Source organism: Castor canadensis, chromosome 14 (assembly GCF_047511655.1).
Source record: "Castor canadensis chromosome 14, mCasCan1.hap1v2, whole genome shotgun sequence".
Taxonomy (NCBI): domain Eukaryota; kingdom Metazoa; phylum Chordata; class Mammalia; order Rodentia; family Castoridae; genus Castor; species Castor canadensis.
This window is the reverse complement of record NC_133399.1, coordinates 55,451,116-55,467,373: the sequence shown is the minus strand read 5'-3', so window position 1 is coordinate 55,467,373 and position 16,258 is coordinate 55,451,116. Positions and strand designations below refer to the sequence as shown.

General features: G+C 50.5%; 1 protein-coding gene across 15 annotated transcripts in view; it reads right to left on the bottom strand.

Moving 5' to 3' along the window:
* Positions 1-16,258, bottom strand: part of Ank1 (ankyrin 1) — a 188,090-nt gene that overhangs the window by 26,846 nt on the left and 144,986 nt on the right. For 11 of the 15 annotated variants that reach the window (XR_012441435.1, XM_074054602.1, XM_074054608.1 and 8 more), the window contains exons 23-38: positions 15,482-15,505; positions 14,483-14,579; positions 13,283-13,361; positions 11,128-11,225; positions 10,820-11,044; positions 9,738-9,892; positions 9,176-9,387; positions 8,523-8,727; positions 8,068-8,164; positions 7,644-7,872; positions 6,292-6,417; positions 6,062-6,181; positions 4,778-4,856; positions 4,422-4,487; positions 2,862-2,993; positions 1,397-1,543 (exon numbers count right to left, since the gene is read on the bottom strand). Coding sequence is in view for 14 of the 15 variants with exons in the window: in XM_074054602.1 (XP_073910703.1) it covers positions 1,397-1,543; positions 2,862-2,993; positions 4,422-4,487; positions 4,778-4,856; positions 6,062-6,181; positions 6,292-6,417; positions 7,644-7,872; positions 8,068-8,164; positions 8,523-8,727; positions 9,176-9,387; positions 9,738-9,892; positions 10,820-11,044; positions 11,128-11,225; positions 13,283-13,361; positions 14,483-14,579; positions 15,482-15,505 (2,091 nt within the window). In the remaining variant the exon portion in view is untranslated. The remainder of the gene's footprint in view (positions 1-1,396; positions 1,544-2,861; positions 2,994-4,421; positions 4,488-4,777; positions 4,857-6,061; positions 6,182-6,291; positions 6,418-7,643; positions 7,873-8,067; positions 8,165-8,522; positions 8,728-9,175; positions 9,388-9,737; positions 9,893-10,819; positions 11,045-11,127; positions 11,226-13,282; positions 13,362-14,482; positions 14,580-15,481; positions 15,506-16,258) is intronic. The other 4 variants (XM_074054595.1, XM_074054606.1, XM_074054601.1 and 1 more) reach the window with 1 other exon arrangement.

Here is a 16,258-nt window from a genome sequence, read left to right as displayed (position 1 = left end):
TCATACACCTGGCTAGGAGGAGACAGAAAGTGCAAAAGAATGAGCGAACCAGAGGTCAGAATGAGGTCAGAGGAGAAGGAGAAAGGTGACAGGATATGATCAACAGGTGAGCCCCGTGATTGGTGGTGCTAGGTGACATGTTTCAGGAGACACACAATGTGGGAGAGAGAACGGGAGAGGTTCGGCATGCACGGCCCCCACCTGGCAGATGGAATCCCTGTGCCCAGCCCGGCCTTGAACTCACCCATAGCCATTCTCTGGACCCCTATGGCACCATAAGCTGAGACTCAGATGCCCACATGGTCAGTGTGTGTGTGTGGCTAGGGATGGCCCTGACAACTAGGAGCTTGAGGACTTTCGGTTCTCCACACAGCTGTCCAGGTTGGCGTGTTGGCCACCAGAGAAAGATATTTCACACAGTGAATTTTTTTCCGGGTCTTGTAAGGAATCTCAGGAGCCCAACCCAGCTGGCTGGTTTAAAGACGAGGAGATGGCTGAGCTGAGTGGGAGGGAGGCAATGGGCAGAAAGGGACAGGACCCGTGGTAGGCTGAGGTGGAAATGTCCACTGACTTGGGAGAGGGTAGATAAAGGGGAAGGCATGGGGATCCCAGGTTCTACTCCTCATGCCAGTAGCCACTGCCTCACATGGACAGTCCTTAGATGCAGCCAAGAAGCTTCTGACAAAGGTTGGGGCCTCCTGGGTTTCCTCTCCTTGGGCTGAGTCATCCTGCCATGTGGAACCACACCAAAAAGAGTGAGGGGAACCAGGTGAGAAGAAAGGGGTGGGGAGGAGAGTGAGAGGAGAGACAGAAGGAGAGACAGGCAAGGAAGGAGAGAGAGAAGGAGAGAGACTGGGCTCAAGTAAGAGGAAACCTTTTGGCTTCCAGACATGGCCTTAGAGGGATTTTCAAACACCATCCAGGGAATCCAACATTGGACCTTAGGCCAGAACCTCCTTGGCCTTTGCTTCCAACTATTGCACATTCACCGATAGGAACATGGATGTCCCAGAGACGGCCCATGCCTTTGAAGAGTGACAGAGAAAGTTGGGAGACTGCAGAGGTAAGGGTCTAGCCAGCTGCTTCTCAAGCTCTTTCCCACCACACCAGGTGCTGCTGGGACTCTGGGGATGGAGGTCCCGGGAGTAGTTCTACATATGCACACAGAGGCAGGTGTGTGAGGAGAGTCGCCCACCTGCAGTGTGTGCCACCTGTCTCCCTTGCTGGCCTCTGCTCTCCCCAACAGGAGCAGCTCATTGTTGATAAGCCAAACCTCCCACCCCTGGAAGGGAGGGATGGTTTAAACGGATGAAGTGTCATGGGAAGAAGCTTCAGCCCTGGTGCCTAGAAGGTGGGGCCCAGCTCAGCCGTGCCTGGTCTTCCAGAAGACACTCACCATTCATCTGTGAGGGTGACAGTGAGTAGTCTCGGCCTGCATGCCGCCGCTCTGGCTTCAGGTTACGGCTCTGTCGGCCAGAGCCCTCAAGCATGTTCACGATCTCACCCCGGTCAATATTTCTCAGAGCCTCGTACAGGTTCTCCACTGTGGGGGGAAGAAAAAAAGGGGCACTTGAGAAGAGAATTCAAATGATTCTAGAGTAGCAGGGACTGCTGTGCAGGCCTGAAAAATGGGCCAGGAGGAAGACTGGAGAAGGGAGGTGACTGGGTTTTTTCAGAAGGTAGAGCATCCTTTTTTTGTCAGAATCAAACCAAAATGCCTTTCTCAAGATTTTTTTTATGCTATGATAGATCTTTTCCAAAAACTAACAGTGGCCTTTTGTGTCTGTGTGTGGGGGGGAGTGGGAATTACAACCTTGGTCTCACATATGCCAGACAAGTGTCAACTGTCTTGGAGTGGCCAGTTGAAAGCAGAGAAAGACGTTTATTTTGATTTTTGGTAATCTAAGAGGAATGTTAGGAGGAAAATAGGGGTGTGAATGACTGGATCTGTCCTTTGGAAATTCGGGGTCCTTGCTAGTTGATCTGAGATGCAAATGTAAACATTCAATTTCCTCTTAGTGCTGTTGAAGAGAGGAATTTGGTGAAGGTGAAGAGAGAGGGACAAAAATTTTTCCTCCAGCAGGATGGGTGACTTAAGCCTGTCATCCTACTTACTTGGGAGGTGGAGATCGGGAAGCTCATGGTTCAAGGCCAGCCCAGGCAAAGACAGTTTGTGAGACCTCATCTCAACCAATGGCTGGCAGGTTGCAGGCACCTGTCACTCCAAGTACATGGAGAAGCACAAATAGGATCACAGACCAGGTCAGCCTGGACATAATGTGAGACCCTACCTCAAAAATAACCAATTCCCCAAAAAAGGACTAGAGGCATAGCTCAAGTGGTAGAGTGCTGTCTACCAAGTGCAAGGCCCTGAGTTCAAACCCTAGTACTAGAAAAAAAAATCTTCCTTCCAGGCTGTAGAAAGATGTTTTTGGGAGAATGAGAATGATTGTGCACTGGGGTTTGACACCTTTTCCCCAACTCTTCCCTAGAGATGATAGCCAACACTCATCTCACTGAGAAATTTAATAGGAAGACTTTGAAAATGACCATCTTATGCTATCACAAATTTTATCTTACTGCAAGAATAGTAGAAAGACTGAGGCCAAGGTTTGCTGGTAATGTGTTCTGGTGTAGGGTTGCCTTGAAGAGCCATGGGCTCGCCCACCATGTTGGGTGTATAGGTGTGTGCATACATGTGTGTGTGTGTGTGTGTGTGTGTGTGTGTGTGCGTGTGTGTGCGGGGGCAGTGAAAGAGAAAGAGATTTCGTCCAAAGGGCAACATCAGGAATGGAATCAGAAGGAAGAAGTCCTTTGGTGAGGAACAGGTCTAGCGAGGCATTGTGGTGAACAGTACTGACTCTTTGCGTTTTCCCCTTCACGGGAAATCCAGAGGGTCAATAAGGCTGAGCTCTGCTCCAACAAGGAGTTAGGGTTTTCCACACGGATCCTGTTGATGTCTTCCACACTGAACTGCAGTTCCCGGGCCAACTCTGCAGACAGAATCGAGAGCAGCTGTGAGCTCAAAGCACAGCCTCCGTTATCTCGTTTCAAGGAAAGACCTAGTGACATGTAAGCAGCTACCCTTTTGAGTCACCAGCAAATGGGGAGGGGAACAGGTGCTGAATGGATGACTGAATAAATGAACAAACAAATGCCCCTTCCTTCTTTGCATGGCTTCAAACAGGAGATGGAGAGAACAAGCCTCTTAGTTACTTCTCCAAGGTCACAGGACAAGCCAGCTTCCAAGCCAAGCCGGGAAGGACCTGCAACCACTGGTGCCTTGCAGCACACCTTGTGGCCCAGAAGGCACTGACTCCTCCAGGAATCAGTGAACAGAGCAGCAACCCTGTGGTTACACATCTTCAAGGAAAGGTGGTGCTCCTATTTAAAATGAAAACACGCTTCTACCTAAAAGCAAGGCAGTACACTGGACAGTAATGCCTGCACAGGTGTTTAGAAGGGAGATGTGCCCATAGTGTGATTTCAATGATGAGGAAGACTGGGGAGAGGTGATAAGGCCCACACAACACTGCATGCACATATGTGTGTACACACATGAACACGTGCACGGTGCACAGATGTATGCACATTCATCAACATAGACACACACGCACAAATATATGTGCACATGCATGTGCACACCCCCTGAAGAAGCAAGAGTAGGTGTGGTTTAAAGAATAAACGTGGGCATTCCCATCCTGGCACCTTTCAGCAAGTGATCACTCAGCTTTCTGAGTTTGTCTAAAGCACTGTGCAGGGTGAGTGAATGCAAGGTCCATTCATACAAAGACCAACAATAAAAAAAGGAAAAAAGAGAGAGAGGGACAGAAAGCCAAGTTATAGGGCCTTTGCTGTGAAAACCACACCTTGGCACTTTCTCCTTATCCCCTGTCCCCCTTCAAGTCAGGCCAGCCCTGTGGTTGGCAGGAGTCCCACAGGCTCAGCTATGGCCAGGGTGATAAATGAAACATCTTGAGACCTGTCTTTTCCTCAAAAAACCACCTTTGAAGAAAGGTGATGCTTTAAGGAGAGGAGGCAGGAGACACGTTGTTTGTGAATTTATTTGTTTGATTTTCTGGGTCCTGTCATTAGCTACACAACCAAGTCATTCTATTAAGCTGGATCCCAGTTTTTCTGTCTAGTAAGACAAGGTCAGTCCTGAGGTGTAATGTCAAGAGTCAGTTTTTTTTTTTTTTTGCTACAGTGGAAAACCAGACAGAAATGGAGGAGGAAAGCTCACTGCTTTCCATCCGCACCTGTGAGTGTTTCTGGGAAAAAGGATGTATCTGAGACAATCAAAGCTCAGATGAAAAGTGGACAATGGAGAGAGGGTTAGAAAGGTTGCCCTAGCTTACCATGGGGAAGGGACGTAGGGTAAGGGAGACAAAGTGTTTTTCTGCTCCAAGTTCCCTGCTCACCTGCCCAGCTGAGGCCCAGGTGCTCTGTTATAACAGCCATCTTCATGTCTGCTCGGTCATGAAAACCTGGAGTGGCACATTGGATTTCAGTCAGCAACTTGAGCAGGACACAGCACTGACAGGCATGAATAAGTGGCCTCTAATGGATAGACATGCAGGTCACACAGGGGACCTTAGAGTACACTGACTGCTGCTTCTGTAAGGCCCAGGTGGAGGGAGACTCAAGGCCAGGTTCTACCTGCTGCAGGTGGGTGGGCTGAGGAAACTGCACCAAGGGCAAAGCCCCTACCAGTGGAGGGACAGGAGCTCACCTGCACCCTCTCTAAGAGGAAAAAGCATTAGAAAGAGGTTCATACCCAGGGGTGACTCGCTGAGAATGCTGTATCTAAGGGCCAGGGGCGTCAAGGTCCTTCTCCTGTCTTCGGCTCCACTCCCCTGCAGGAGACAGACAAAGAAAGGGCGCTTTGGCTCTCCGAACACCTCCTTCTTAGAGAAGATAGTGTGAGCCCTCATGTTGTGGAGGAGGGGAACGCAGCCCTGGGGCTGATGAACAGAAATCACTGCATGTCTCTGAGGCTCAACACAAAGAGTAGCAGAACAGGAAGATGTGATAGTGAAATGAAGCTGATGCCGCCCACACATGTTGTTCATAGTAACAATAAGAGCATACCCACTTAGCCCTCTCTGTGTGTGCGAGGCCCTGCTTAATGCCTGCAACAACCTATGATAGGTACTGTTATTGTTCCCATTTCACTGATGAGAAGCTGAGGTATAGAGAAGTTAAGCAATTTGCCTAAGGTGAATAAGTGGTGGAGCCAAGATTTGAACATAAAACTCAGTTTTTTTTTTGGATTACTTTCTGCTCAACAGACCCAGTTATGACCCTAGCCTAATGCTTAACAATGGGACCTGTTTGCTGTAGGCTGCAGAAGTCTCTTTTGAGAAAGAAAAGAAAAACTGAGGCATGGATGTATGAATGTGACCTTGTTTCTTTTGTAGTTGAACATGGGAGGCTAAAGATTAAAACAACAACCACCACAACGGTAAAACAACACCAACAGAAACATGGGGACACTCTGGAGACATCACTCCAACATCCCTAGCAGAGGTGGCAACCTGTGATGCTGACAGACATCTACAAGTGAACATACGTGGTCAAGACTCTTTGGCTGACCTAAAAAACCTGGGTGTTTGCAGTGGCTGCAGGCCCTAGCACCCTGGGAAGATAAGCAAGTCAATGAGAAAGAGGTTTGAAAACAGCTCTCCATGGCTGGTGACCTTGCGTGACTAGACACTCTCTCGGAAGCCTCAGAGGGAGAAATGAAGGAGGACACTCTGACCTTCACATCCTAGAGAGTCCAGGGTCCCCAGGTAAATAGTCCCACTTCTGCCTAACACTGACATTTATTCTTCATGTCACATGACTGAAGCTGAACTGAGCTTTGCAGACAGGGTCAGCGCGGGCTTTCCCTGCAGGTCACAAAGCAAAACAGCAGCACTGAGCTCTCTGCACCTCAGGAACTCAAAGGCAGCATCTCAGCAGGAAGAAGCCCTTTGGGAGCACGTGCCCTGGGGTCTGTTTGGGGGGCCTCTTAGGATACTGCACCTCTGGCCGAGGGTGCTTCCAAGTGACCACTCACCTTGGTGCAGGGAGGCATAATGATGGCCAGGTGGCACAGGATGTGCTGGGTGTCCTCATACTTCATTGCCTTGCGCAGGAATGACAAGAACCCACCTGGCTCCCGACTGCTGTCCCTCACCTAAAGTCAATCACACATAGGGAGACTCAGCAGGCCTTCTATGGCCTCCTGGCTGCTGCCTCCCAAATTTTGTAGACCCAGGGGAGAGGGTGGCCGGAGGAGGACAGCACCTTGACAGGGATGGCCAAACGGTTCTCCCGGAATGACTGGAAGTGGAAACTCCGCTGCTGGGCAGCTTTCTTGACGGGTACCAGGTTCCCGGAGAGCTCTGCAAACAGTGGCATTCCTTCCAGAACCTGTAGGAAAGAAAAGCAAACACGTCCTGCCTATAAGTTCCATCTTTCCTTTCCCCAAGTGAACCTTGCAACCATGCGCAGCACAGTGGGTGTGTTCCGAGAAACCCCACTGCCTGTTTTGGAAAAGGCTTCATTTCCAAGGTTCTGATGAACAAGGCATGCTCTCTCGCCCCAAAGAAAAGGAATAACAAATAGAAATCTTCACATGCTCCCAAGAACGTATCAGGATCATGCCCGACAAATCTAGAACTCCACAAAGACAGCCTGATACAGCTTTGAAAAAATCCTGCTCTGTTTTTACATCTGTCCAAAGATGCTTAGTTCATGAGAAGTGCTGGAAAAATCATGCTGTATTTTAATCCCACCTGTAATAACAATTCCTGCTATGTACCTAATGCTTTCATCTGAGACAATCTCATGAATGCGTTTGATAGTTGAGGAAATTGAGGCCAGAGAGAAAAACTGTTTTGCCCAGTGAGTGCCCACAATAGCATCAGAACCAGGATAAAGGAGTCCCAGTCTTGTGCTTTGGCATTGGAAGTCTTCCCCAGGAAGGCAAAGTTCAGATTTGTAGACCAGACCCTCAGAAAGCTCCTGGCTTAATATGTGCCTTATCATCATAAGTGGATATCCTGGGAGGGGTAATAGGTTCAAATCTAGGTCCTCACATCATTTGTCCACCTGTCTCCCCTCCTGACCCATGGGCTACCAGACCCCAGCTAGCAGGCAGAAGTGTGGGCTATGGATCAGACAACTTGGAGAGATCCTACCTATATCACTGACCCCTTTGTATGACCTTGGGAAAGTTACTTACCCTTTCTCCCAGCCTCTATTTTCTAATATGTAAGTTAGGGACAGTGGTGAGAATTAAAACACATTATGCAAGTAAATAACCTTTAACGGCAGCAGATTCATACAAATTTCAGTAAATGCCAACTTTTATCATCACAAGTCATAGGACCAACCATCTGCTATCTCCCTGAGATGAGCACAGTGGTGTCCTTTGGATTTCTGGTAGCTTATCTAAGATGCTTTTCAAGAGGGGGACTAAAGAAATATGGCTTTAGGGCCCTGCAATTCCAGAGAGAGGACTTCGGGCTGTCCTGGCCATCATGCTCCCAGAAGCCAGTGTAAGGGCCCTGCCTCCGGCTCTGGCACTTTGTCTCCTCATGAGAAGTGAGAAGGACCTTCAAGGGCCCAGTCACAAAGGAACCCAGGTGCCATACCTCTATGTCCCTGCTCCGAGCCACCTCCACAAAGTTCTCGTGCTGCTCAAGGGTCTTGTCCACCTTATCATCTGTCATGCAGTAGCAGCGTAGCCGCCCTTCCCGGGGGTCATTCATCTTGGCAAAAATGACAAACTTGGCCATGTAGGGCACTGCAGTAAGCTCTTTGTACAACAGGGTGGCAAAGTTCACAGCTTCAGCAGTCCGAGGACAGTCTGACAGCCAAAACCTAAGAAGACAGGGAGAGTTATGAGTATATTCCTGAATGCCCCATGGAGAACCCCATGGCCATACAGGCAACAGCAACCTGTGAACCACACAGCACTGACTACCTGGTAGTCAGGGGGTCCCTGTGTGGATGGGCAGCAAAGGAGCTCAAGCCTGGGTCAGCTTCCTGCAGTCACCATGCTGGGCCTCATCTCACCTGGCAGAGACGTTGGTGGTGAAGTTGGCGCACTCATTGGCATACACGAGCTTGGTTGTTCCTGTGATATCTTCCCACTGGGCTTGGTCGGTTCCACCTGCAACACCAGCAGAAGTGGGGCTGGGGACCCTTCCAGATGTAAACATGGAGCTTACTAAAGGACTAAGATCAGAGGTGGCACATCTGGGTGATGCCTGCTTGTTCTGCAGCAGAGCACACCTGTTCTTTTGTACTCTTCTCCTCATCCTAGAATCCTGCAGCTCCCCTCCTCCTAGGGCTCGGAGGGCTCTTCCCAGCATGTGGACTTTTACACAGGTATGCTGTCTCTCTCTCACTCCAGGGAAGCCAACAGAACCAAGGTGGCTGCTGGCTTCACCTTCTCCTGTCCCTACAGTGTATTCCCAAAGGAGCTGTTGCCACAGAGGACGCAGAATGGAGGCCAGGGCCCTACTCACCAATGACACTGCACAGCAGGCGCAGGCTAGTGGTGTCTCCCTCCCCGCTGTCCCTTGGGTTGTCTGTCCATGAGGGTGGGAGTGGGATCCGAAGCCCGATGGGACGGTGGAACTTCCGGCGCCTTGGCTCCACTGTGACAATGGGGCTGAATGTTGCCTGGTTGCCCAGAAGCTTGGTGACCAGCTCATCAGGGACAGGTTGAGCCTGTAAAGTGCCAAAGGCAAGATTCTTAGCCCAAAGCAGGATGGGGTGGCCAGGTGCCCGCTCCTGAAGACCAGCCCGTTCACTTTACTTAGCACAGGGCCCACCCGGGGGCTGAGGCCACTGCTCAACTCTTCATGAGCCCTTTCTCCCCCTGCCTCCTGTTCTGAGGATAGAAGGCCTTCGCTCAGACTGTGGCCTGCTCCTGGCTGCCTCATGGACTCCCTCCTGCGGAGCACAACATGCAGTTTAAGGAGCAATGTGGGGTTTCCTATATCTTCATGCTACATCCCTCCCCACCTGACTTTCTTCTGAGCTTTCAGGTCAGAGCTCTCCTGCAGCCTCCTAAGGCCCTGGACAGACAGGTGGGGACAGCCTGGGCAGAGGGTGGGCTTGTCTAGGCCTTTGAGCTCCTGTTGCCACCAGGACTGGGCAAGAAGGGCTGCATCACCTGCAGGGCCAGCTTCACTTTCTTGGTGACAGCATTTTCTGGGAACGTCGCCTGCACCAGGGGCACCAGTTTGCTCTTCAGAGAGCCCCCTTCGGGACCGATGGTGTCACAGTCTTGGCAGAGCCGTGACATGATCACGAAGTACAAGGGGAAGTCGGTGGTGATGATGCGACAGACCCTCTTCTTTTCCAGCTCCTCTAGGCTGCCCAGCTCTGGAATCACATGCAGGGGCTACCCACCTGGTCATGCTGAGCTCAGGCTCAGCATGACTGTGGCCCTAGAGATTCCCCATCTCTGCAACACATGGTCTCCCTAGGGGCCTGGATGACAGGTGACTTGGAGGGTCACTTCTCTGGAGGGAGAAGTTCCTAGGCCCAGAGGCCCAATACAAGAGGCATTGGGCTGGGGACCCATCTTGGGGCATGTCCTGGGGATCCAGAACTTTAGCATGTGGGGCCATTTTTGGCCTTTCAGACAGCCCCAAGAGCCCACCCTAAACATGCAACCTCAGATCCCATCTTCCAGAAGAGGGGCACTGCTCTGGGGTTGCAGGCCTCCTTACCTTCGTCCATTCCATTGAGGATCTGGTCCAGGTAGCTTTCTCCATAGCGGCTCTTGTGTTCCTTCCACACAGAGCCATTTTCACTCCTCAGAACTACAAGCTCGCGGTCCCCACGGCCATGGGAGGCAAAGTGGGGGATCTCCACAATCACAGGGCTGAGGCAGGACAGAGTAGATGGCAAGAGGTTGCTTCCTGTGTGGGCAGGTGGCCAGGGGCACGGGGAGGGAAGGGGTAGTTGGCCCTGCCTGGAGGGAGAAGGGGTTCCCAGCTGCTGCAGAAGCCCCACCTGCGGGTGGGTCTCCAGAGGGAAACAGACCTGGCCTGGGCTCCTGAGGCTCCTCTTCAGGTCTGGAGTGATGGGGATGGGGTAAGGGGTAGGGGTTGGCAGCTCTCCTGTCCTGGGTATGCAGCTGGGACTCAGCCAAATGATTCCGCCCTTGGGCCCGGTTCTAAGAGCCCATCTGATTCCCCTAGACAGGTGACCTGATCTCTTTGAGCCTGTGTCCTTACTTACAAATGGCCACAGTGCCATTCCTTTGGAGGAAGTCTTTGAGGACTACATCTAAAGGGGGAAATCAATAAAAAAGCATGCTGCAGGATGCTTTTCAAATGGCATCTTATGGGTGACAGAAGGGAAGGGCCTGTGCTGACACTACCCTCACAGTGCCTCTAAGGGCTCCCATTCTCTCCAGAGAAGGTAAGGTCTGGGCCCCTGCAGTCCATTAATCTTGTGATCCTTGGGGGCTACCCTACAGTGTGACCAAAGTGTATACACTTTGGTGTGTACAAACTAAACCCTGGGCCCCAAAAGTAGCCAATCTTCTGCATTCCCTTCTCTAGAGCCCCAGGAAGTTCTGAGAGCAGTAAGCTCTGTGGGGCTACAAACAACTCAGTGGACCTGAGAGAGGGCCAGCCAGGGGAGGCAGGCTCATGGGTCTGTTTCTCTGTCATGACAGCAGGAAGTAAGCTCCCAGGATTCTGCCTGGGTTGGGTGGCTCTGAGTGGTCTCTGTTGAGGTACAGTAAGGAAAGCAGTGCAGGAAAAGACTGGGAAAGTACCTGCCTGCGAGGACGCCATCTCACCTCAGGAACTGGGCCCCCGCGGGTCCCAGTGCAATGATCCTGCTGGCCAACCCCTCCTCCTCAGCCAGTGGGGGTGGTGTGCTCAGCTTCTGGGGCTTGACCAAGCGGCAGGTGATACGTGTGGGTGCTGCACAGGTCCGCGGTGGGATCACCACCCTCAGGCCATTGTGCCGACTGCCTCTCATGGAGCCTCCCCGGGCATCGACCATGAAGCTCACCAGAAACCTGGAAGCATGACAGATCCATGTGGGGCACCCATCCGCCTCTCAGAGGTAAAGAGCAGGGTCCCAGAGTCCTGCATCACTCACCCTGTGTGGACAGGGCTGGCCACTGGGCTGATGTTGTCTGAGGTCTCCGTGGCTGGGCTGCTGGGGATGAGCGAGTCTTCATCATACTCTTTGGATGCCTGAGACAGAGATAAAGGCTTTCTGTCTCTTGTTTCACCACCCCTCGGGCCACTTGAACATTGTACCAGGCCCAGGGGCTCAGGTAGCCTCAAGGAGAAAACACTTCCACATTCTAACTCCTGACCATCATGAGACAAAGGAGTCCCTGGAGTCTCTAAAGAAATAGCTCCCTCCCCTTTCAGGGTTTCTCTTTGGCTCCAGCCCTTTGGCAAAGCATGGGACGATAGAGCAAGTTCTTGCTCTGCTGTCTGGTTCCAGGTCTCCTGCACTCTGTGCACACTGCCCACCTGCTCACCTTCTCTCCCATCAGGCCCCATAGGGAAGCTCTACTCTAGAAGACTGTTTTTTTGTTCTGGAGTTGGTGTTATACTCCACAATGTCACCTCCTAGCTATCTACCTTGTAGATGTCCAGGGTCTACAAGGTGCACCCACCAGGTCCTGTGAGGCTCTCCACATCTGTGGAAGCCATAGGACTTATGACAGCCAGACAGTTTGCCTCTGGCCTGTGGTGCCCTCCAGCTTAGGGGTACATGTTATATGCATACATCTCATGAGGACAGCCCCTCACTTCAGAATCTAGGTCCCACAAGGCTCCACCCTGCTTTCACATGCTTTCCCCCTGGTCCAGAACATTCTGGTCCCTGTCCTCCTCTATAGTCCTACTCATTTTCATGTCTCACTTCCTCCATGAAGACTTCCTGTCTCCTGGCTCTAGTGTCCCTTCTCTGCACCTTAGAAGGAATCACACTGCCCATTGGATTACCTCACTGTGCCATATGCCTGTACAGTATGCTACCTCATGTCACATGCCTGTGTCCACACTTCCCAGAGAACAGCAGCTCCTAGGAGGCCACTGTCACAGTGCTATATGGTCCAGCCTCACACAGCTGCTTAGAAGGAATGCAGTTCACACGTCTGACCTGACTTTATGACTTAAGCAAAGAGATGGAGAGAGGTGCTGAGGATGTGGCTCAGTGGCAGAGCACATGCTTAGCATTTGCAAGGCCTTGGGTTCCATCCCCAGCACACACACCCCACCCCCCTAAAAAATTGAAGATAATGGGCTGGTAAGGGAAGCACCTGACCCAGGTCAACCCTGTTGGTTCCCATTGCTCGCTTTGGCAGTATTCAGGGAATATGCCACAGCAGTATTAGGGCCATATATGACCATCTCTCTCAAATGCCATATCGTGGCACCAATGTTGCATCATTATGACACACCCTGGCATGGGAGTTCTTGAGTCCAGAACTCTGGCTGCTGCTTTTTGACACACACCCCTTAGAGCGCACAGGAAGAAGTCAGCCTTAGTGAGAAAACAGTCATGCTTGGCTGTCAGGCCTCTGAACAGAGATCTCCAACCTTCAAACACCTTACCACTTTCTTTTCTCCCTAGGAAATTCCCTTGCTCTGGAAAGAAGTGCCAATGACAGAAGATCAAATGAATGGAAATGAAATTGTTTTAAGCCATTCCTTTGCCCCATCCCTACTTTTCAGGGCAAATTTAGTGACATGCTGGGAAACAACAAGCCAGGGTATGGGAACAGCTCTCGTACATTCCTTCTGTCTGTACTCCTAGCATTCCCTTCAGGATGGTAAGGGGAAGTGGAAGCTGTCTCTTTTTATGGATGCAGAAGAGAAGGAGCCAAGAGCTTTGTTGTGTGCACGGACTACACCCTGCTTGCCACAAGGAGAGTTTCCAACCTGGCCCATGACCCATCACCCCACAAGTGCAGAGTGCATAGAGGTTGTAGATACGAACATGGGACCCAGAACTGAGGGTGTTAGGCCTCAGCTTCACACCTCTCTGGACTCTCATCCCATTTCACACACCCTGAGCTTGTTAAGACCTATGGCTCATGTCTGGGATAAGGAGAACACCAGCAACACAAGGCTCCACAGGACACGTGGAGCCATGGATCTGAACATACTGTGTGAGTGCACACGTTTTTCAACACTAGCTCCTGTTGTCCTACAGTCATCTCAAAACAGTCACTGTCCTGGGGTAATGTGTTCAAACTCTGCAATGGAAAAATAAGAGAAAAGGTGCTTCCTACCTGCTCCTGATCCTCAGATCGGATCACCACTGTCTCAGGTGTGACACAAGGAATCCTCGGGATGGCTGGAGATTCTACCCTGTGTGCCAGGAACATTGGAAAATCAAAGGACAGATCCTTCAAAGTGGCCCACTCTCCGACCCAGGAAACCTAAGCAAAAGGCCTCCATACCCCTCTAATGACCTGTTCCCTCATCTGCTCTCCCCAGCCTCTTCCCTGTACCCTGAAACTTCTCCCTCCCTTGTGCCTCTTCAGGGCCAGCTGTCCCTCTCACTTTGCTGAAAGGTCTGCCAACTCTATGAGCCTCCCCAACAGCCCCAGTCTACACTTGCCAGCTCTTGCTGCCATTGTGCAGCCTTGGTCACCTGGCCTTAATGGTAAGCTTTTGCACTCTGATCACTGGCATGGGTTTTGATCCCACCAAATGAGCCTTCAGGTTCTTCACAGTCAAGGCTAGGTTCTGTATTTCTTTCTAACATAGTAAATTTTTATTGATTGAATATTCTTGTAGTTTTCCCTTCCTGCTTTCCACTGCCCAGTTTTGTATAAGCCAGGAAACACTTCTGTCTTTTCAGAAAACCTCCAGGGCTCAGTGTTTCTAAAAAGTGACCAGTTTTAAGTTATCTTCAAAACATCCCTGTGTGCAAATGCTACCCAGTTGTGTAACTCACAGCAGTCAGAGGGAGGAGTGAGAAACAGGTTCCAGGCGGACAACTAACGTACCTCATCAATGGAGGGACACTGTTGTCAACATCTGGTAATAGCTGGCAAGTTTCTAGTGTGAACCTTCCTCCAGGGATTATTCTGGTGAAAGGCTGAGTGTGAGTGAGCAGGGGAGGGGTGTGAAGGTGAGTTGTAAGTGAGGGGTAAAAATGTTGGAACACAGGAAGAGACACATTCAGTGCAATGTGAGGGAGGCCTCCACATGCTCCTGACAGTCAAGATGCAGAGCATCATCCTCCATGCTAGGACCACAGCCTGACCTGCCATTCCTCCTGACCTTCTCATGACTTCTCCTCAACCTGTAATACTACTCTGAGCTCCACAGCTGCACCCGGCCATCCACAGAGTGATCCACCACTGAGCCCTGGCCATCCAGTGTGATCTGCCAGCCAGCTGACCACAGTGTGATTGGCCTCCCGGTCCCCCAAAATGAGCCCTGAGCGTCCAGGGCATGATACCCTATCGAGCCCGTCTTACACTTGGTCGAGCTTCGGCACAAAGTCCAATAGCTCCTTCTCTTCATCCACATCTCTGGAATCCTGCCTCTCAGCCTTGGAGCCAGCAAGTTCTTCCCCTGAAACAACATGACCTTAAGTGAGTGACAGTTTTTCTCCTTCTTCTTAAAAGTGCTTTTCCTGGTCTGCCTCTCATACTTGCTCCTGAGGAGTAGAGGTATGGCTCTGATGCTCCAAGAGGACCATTAGCATGGCTGTGTCTGGTCCTGTTCCTGCAGCTCTGGTGTACAGAGCAGGGTGGCTGCTCCTAACCTCTTAGTCTGTTCCAGGCTGTGTAGGAGGGAAAACAATACAGCCAAAAAAAAAACTTCCTCAGCTTGACAAGTTCCCACTGCAAAACTGCCCCTTTGGGATGTGCAATGGCCATAAAAAGAGTGCTTACTGTTCTTTTCCACTCTGAGGCTACTACAGAAGAATAAATTGTACTGGAATAGAACCTGCTCATTTTAAAGAACTATGGCATTTTTGTAATCATGGTCATTGATACCGCATTATTTCCATTATTATTTCTATTGCCTCAGTAATTATTATTGTGGAATTATTATCTGCAATTCCAAAGCTCATTACACAGAGGTTCAAGCTACCAGTGAATTAGCTACAGGCACCCCCAGTCTGCCTGTTGCTCTCTCCTTGCCTGACCTGGAGCTGCAGCCTGGGCCCTCACCCTGTCTTTGAGTGTTACTCAGCAGTGGGAGTCCTGGCCTTGTGATCTGGAGCTGACAGGATGAAATCACAACTGCTCATGCAGGATGACCACAAGCATGGTGGCATGGCACAGACACACAGGTGTACAGGCAGGAGCTGCCCGTTGGCCATGGAGCTCCTGTCAGTCAGGCTGTGGGCTTGGATGCTGAGGCATGAGAGGATGGAGAGCAGGAATGGGCTAATGAGAACTCGGGGTATGAGGGTGAAATGCACTTGGTAAGAAATAACCATGGGAACACAAAGTAGGGTTTCATACCCATTAGAGTTAAGTGAGCAGTTCCTAGAAAGCAAAGAAAAGCCAAGTTGAAGGAAGGGCAACATCAAAATCAGTTATAATGAGAGGTGCATTGTCAAAGGGCGCACAACACACAAAGAAAGCTTTACTCAGCGAGCTGGCAGAGTCACGCAGCCATTGAATTACAGATGGGAAGGGCTGAGGAGAAAACCTCATCCAACCCTGCTGTTTGGCATCATAAGGGTTCTCTCAAACCTGAGGGAGTAAATACTGCTTCTTGGGGGAAGGAATAATGTGAAAACACTCCGTAGTTCATAAAACTGAAACCGCAGTAGCTTCCTAGTAAAGCATAAGGCCCAGAACCTATATCATGTGGTCAGAAGAGCAGCTGATTAAAATGTGTTCCCACTGATTTTAAATAATCTGCCTGTCATTTGTTTAAATTCAAGTAAAGCAGCAGGGGGAACATTATTACAGCTTCACAGAGCTCTGAGAGTTGATCTGGTCGATCCACATTCGATCACATGTGCATTAACACATCATAGATGCAAACATACGTGTACATACAGATCTTGTGAGATTTAAAATTTGAATTTGAATTGTTAAAATGTCAATTTTCCTTTGCCTAAGATTATTTGAAAGTTCCTTCCTTCCTTCCTTCCTCCCTCCCTCCATCCCTCCCTTTCCTCCCTCCTTCCTTCCTCCCTCCCTTACTCTCTCTCTCTTTCCTTTTTGTTTTTGGTGGTAATGGGGTTTGAACTCAGGGCTTTGTGCTTGCTCGACAGGTTTTATGTTTTG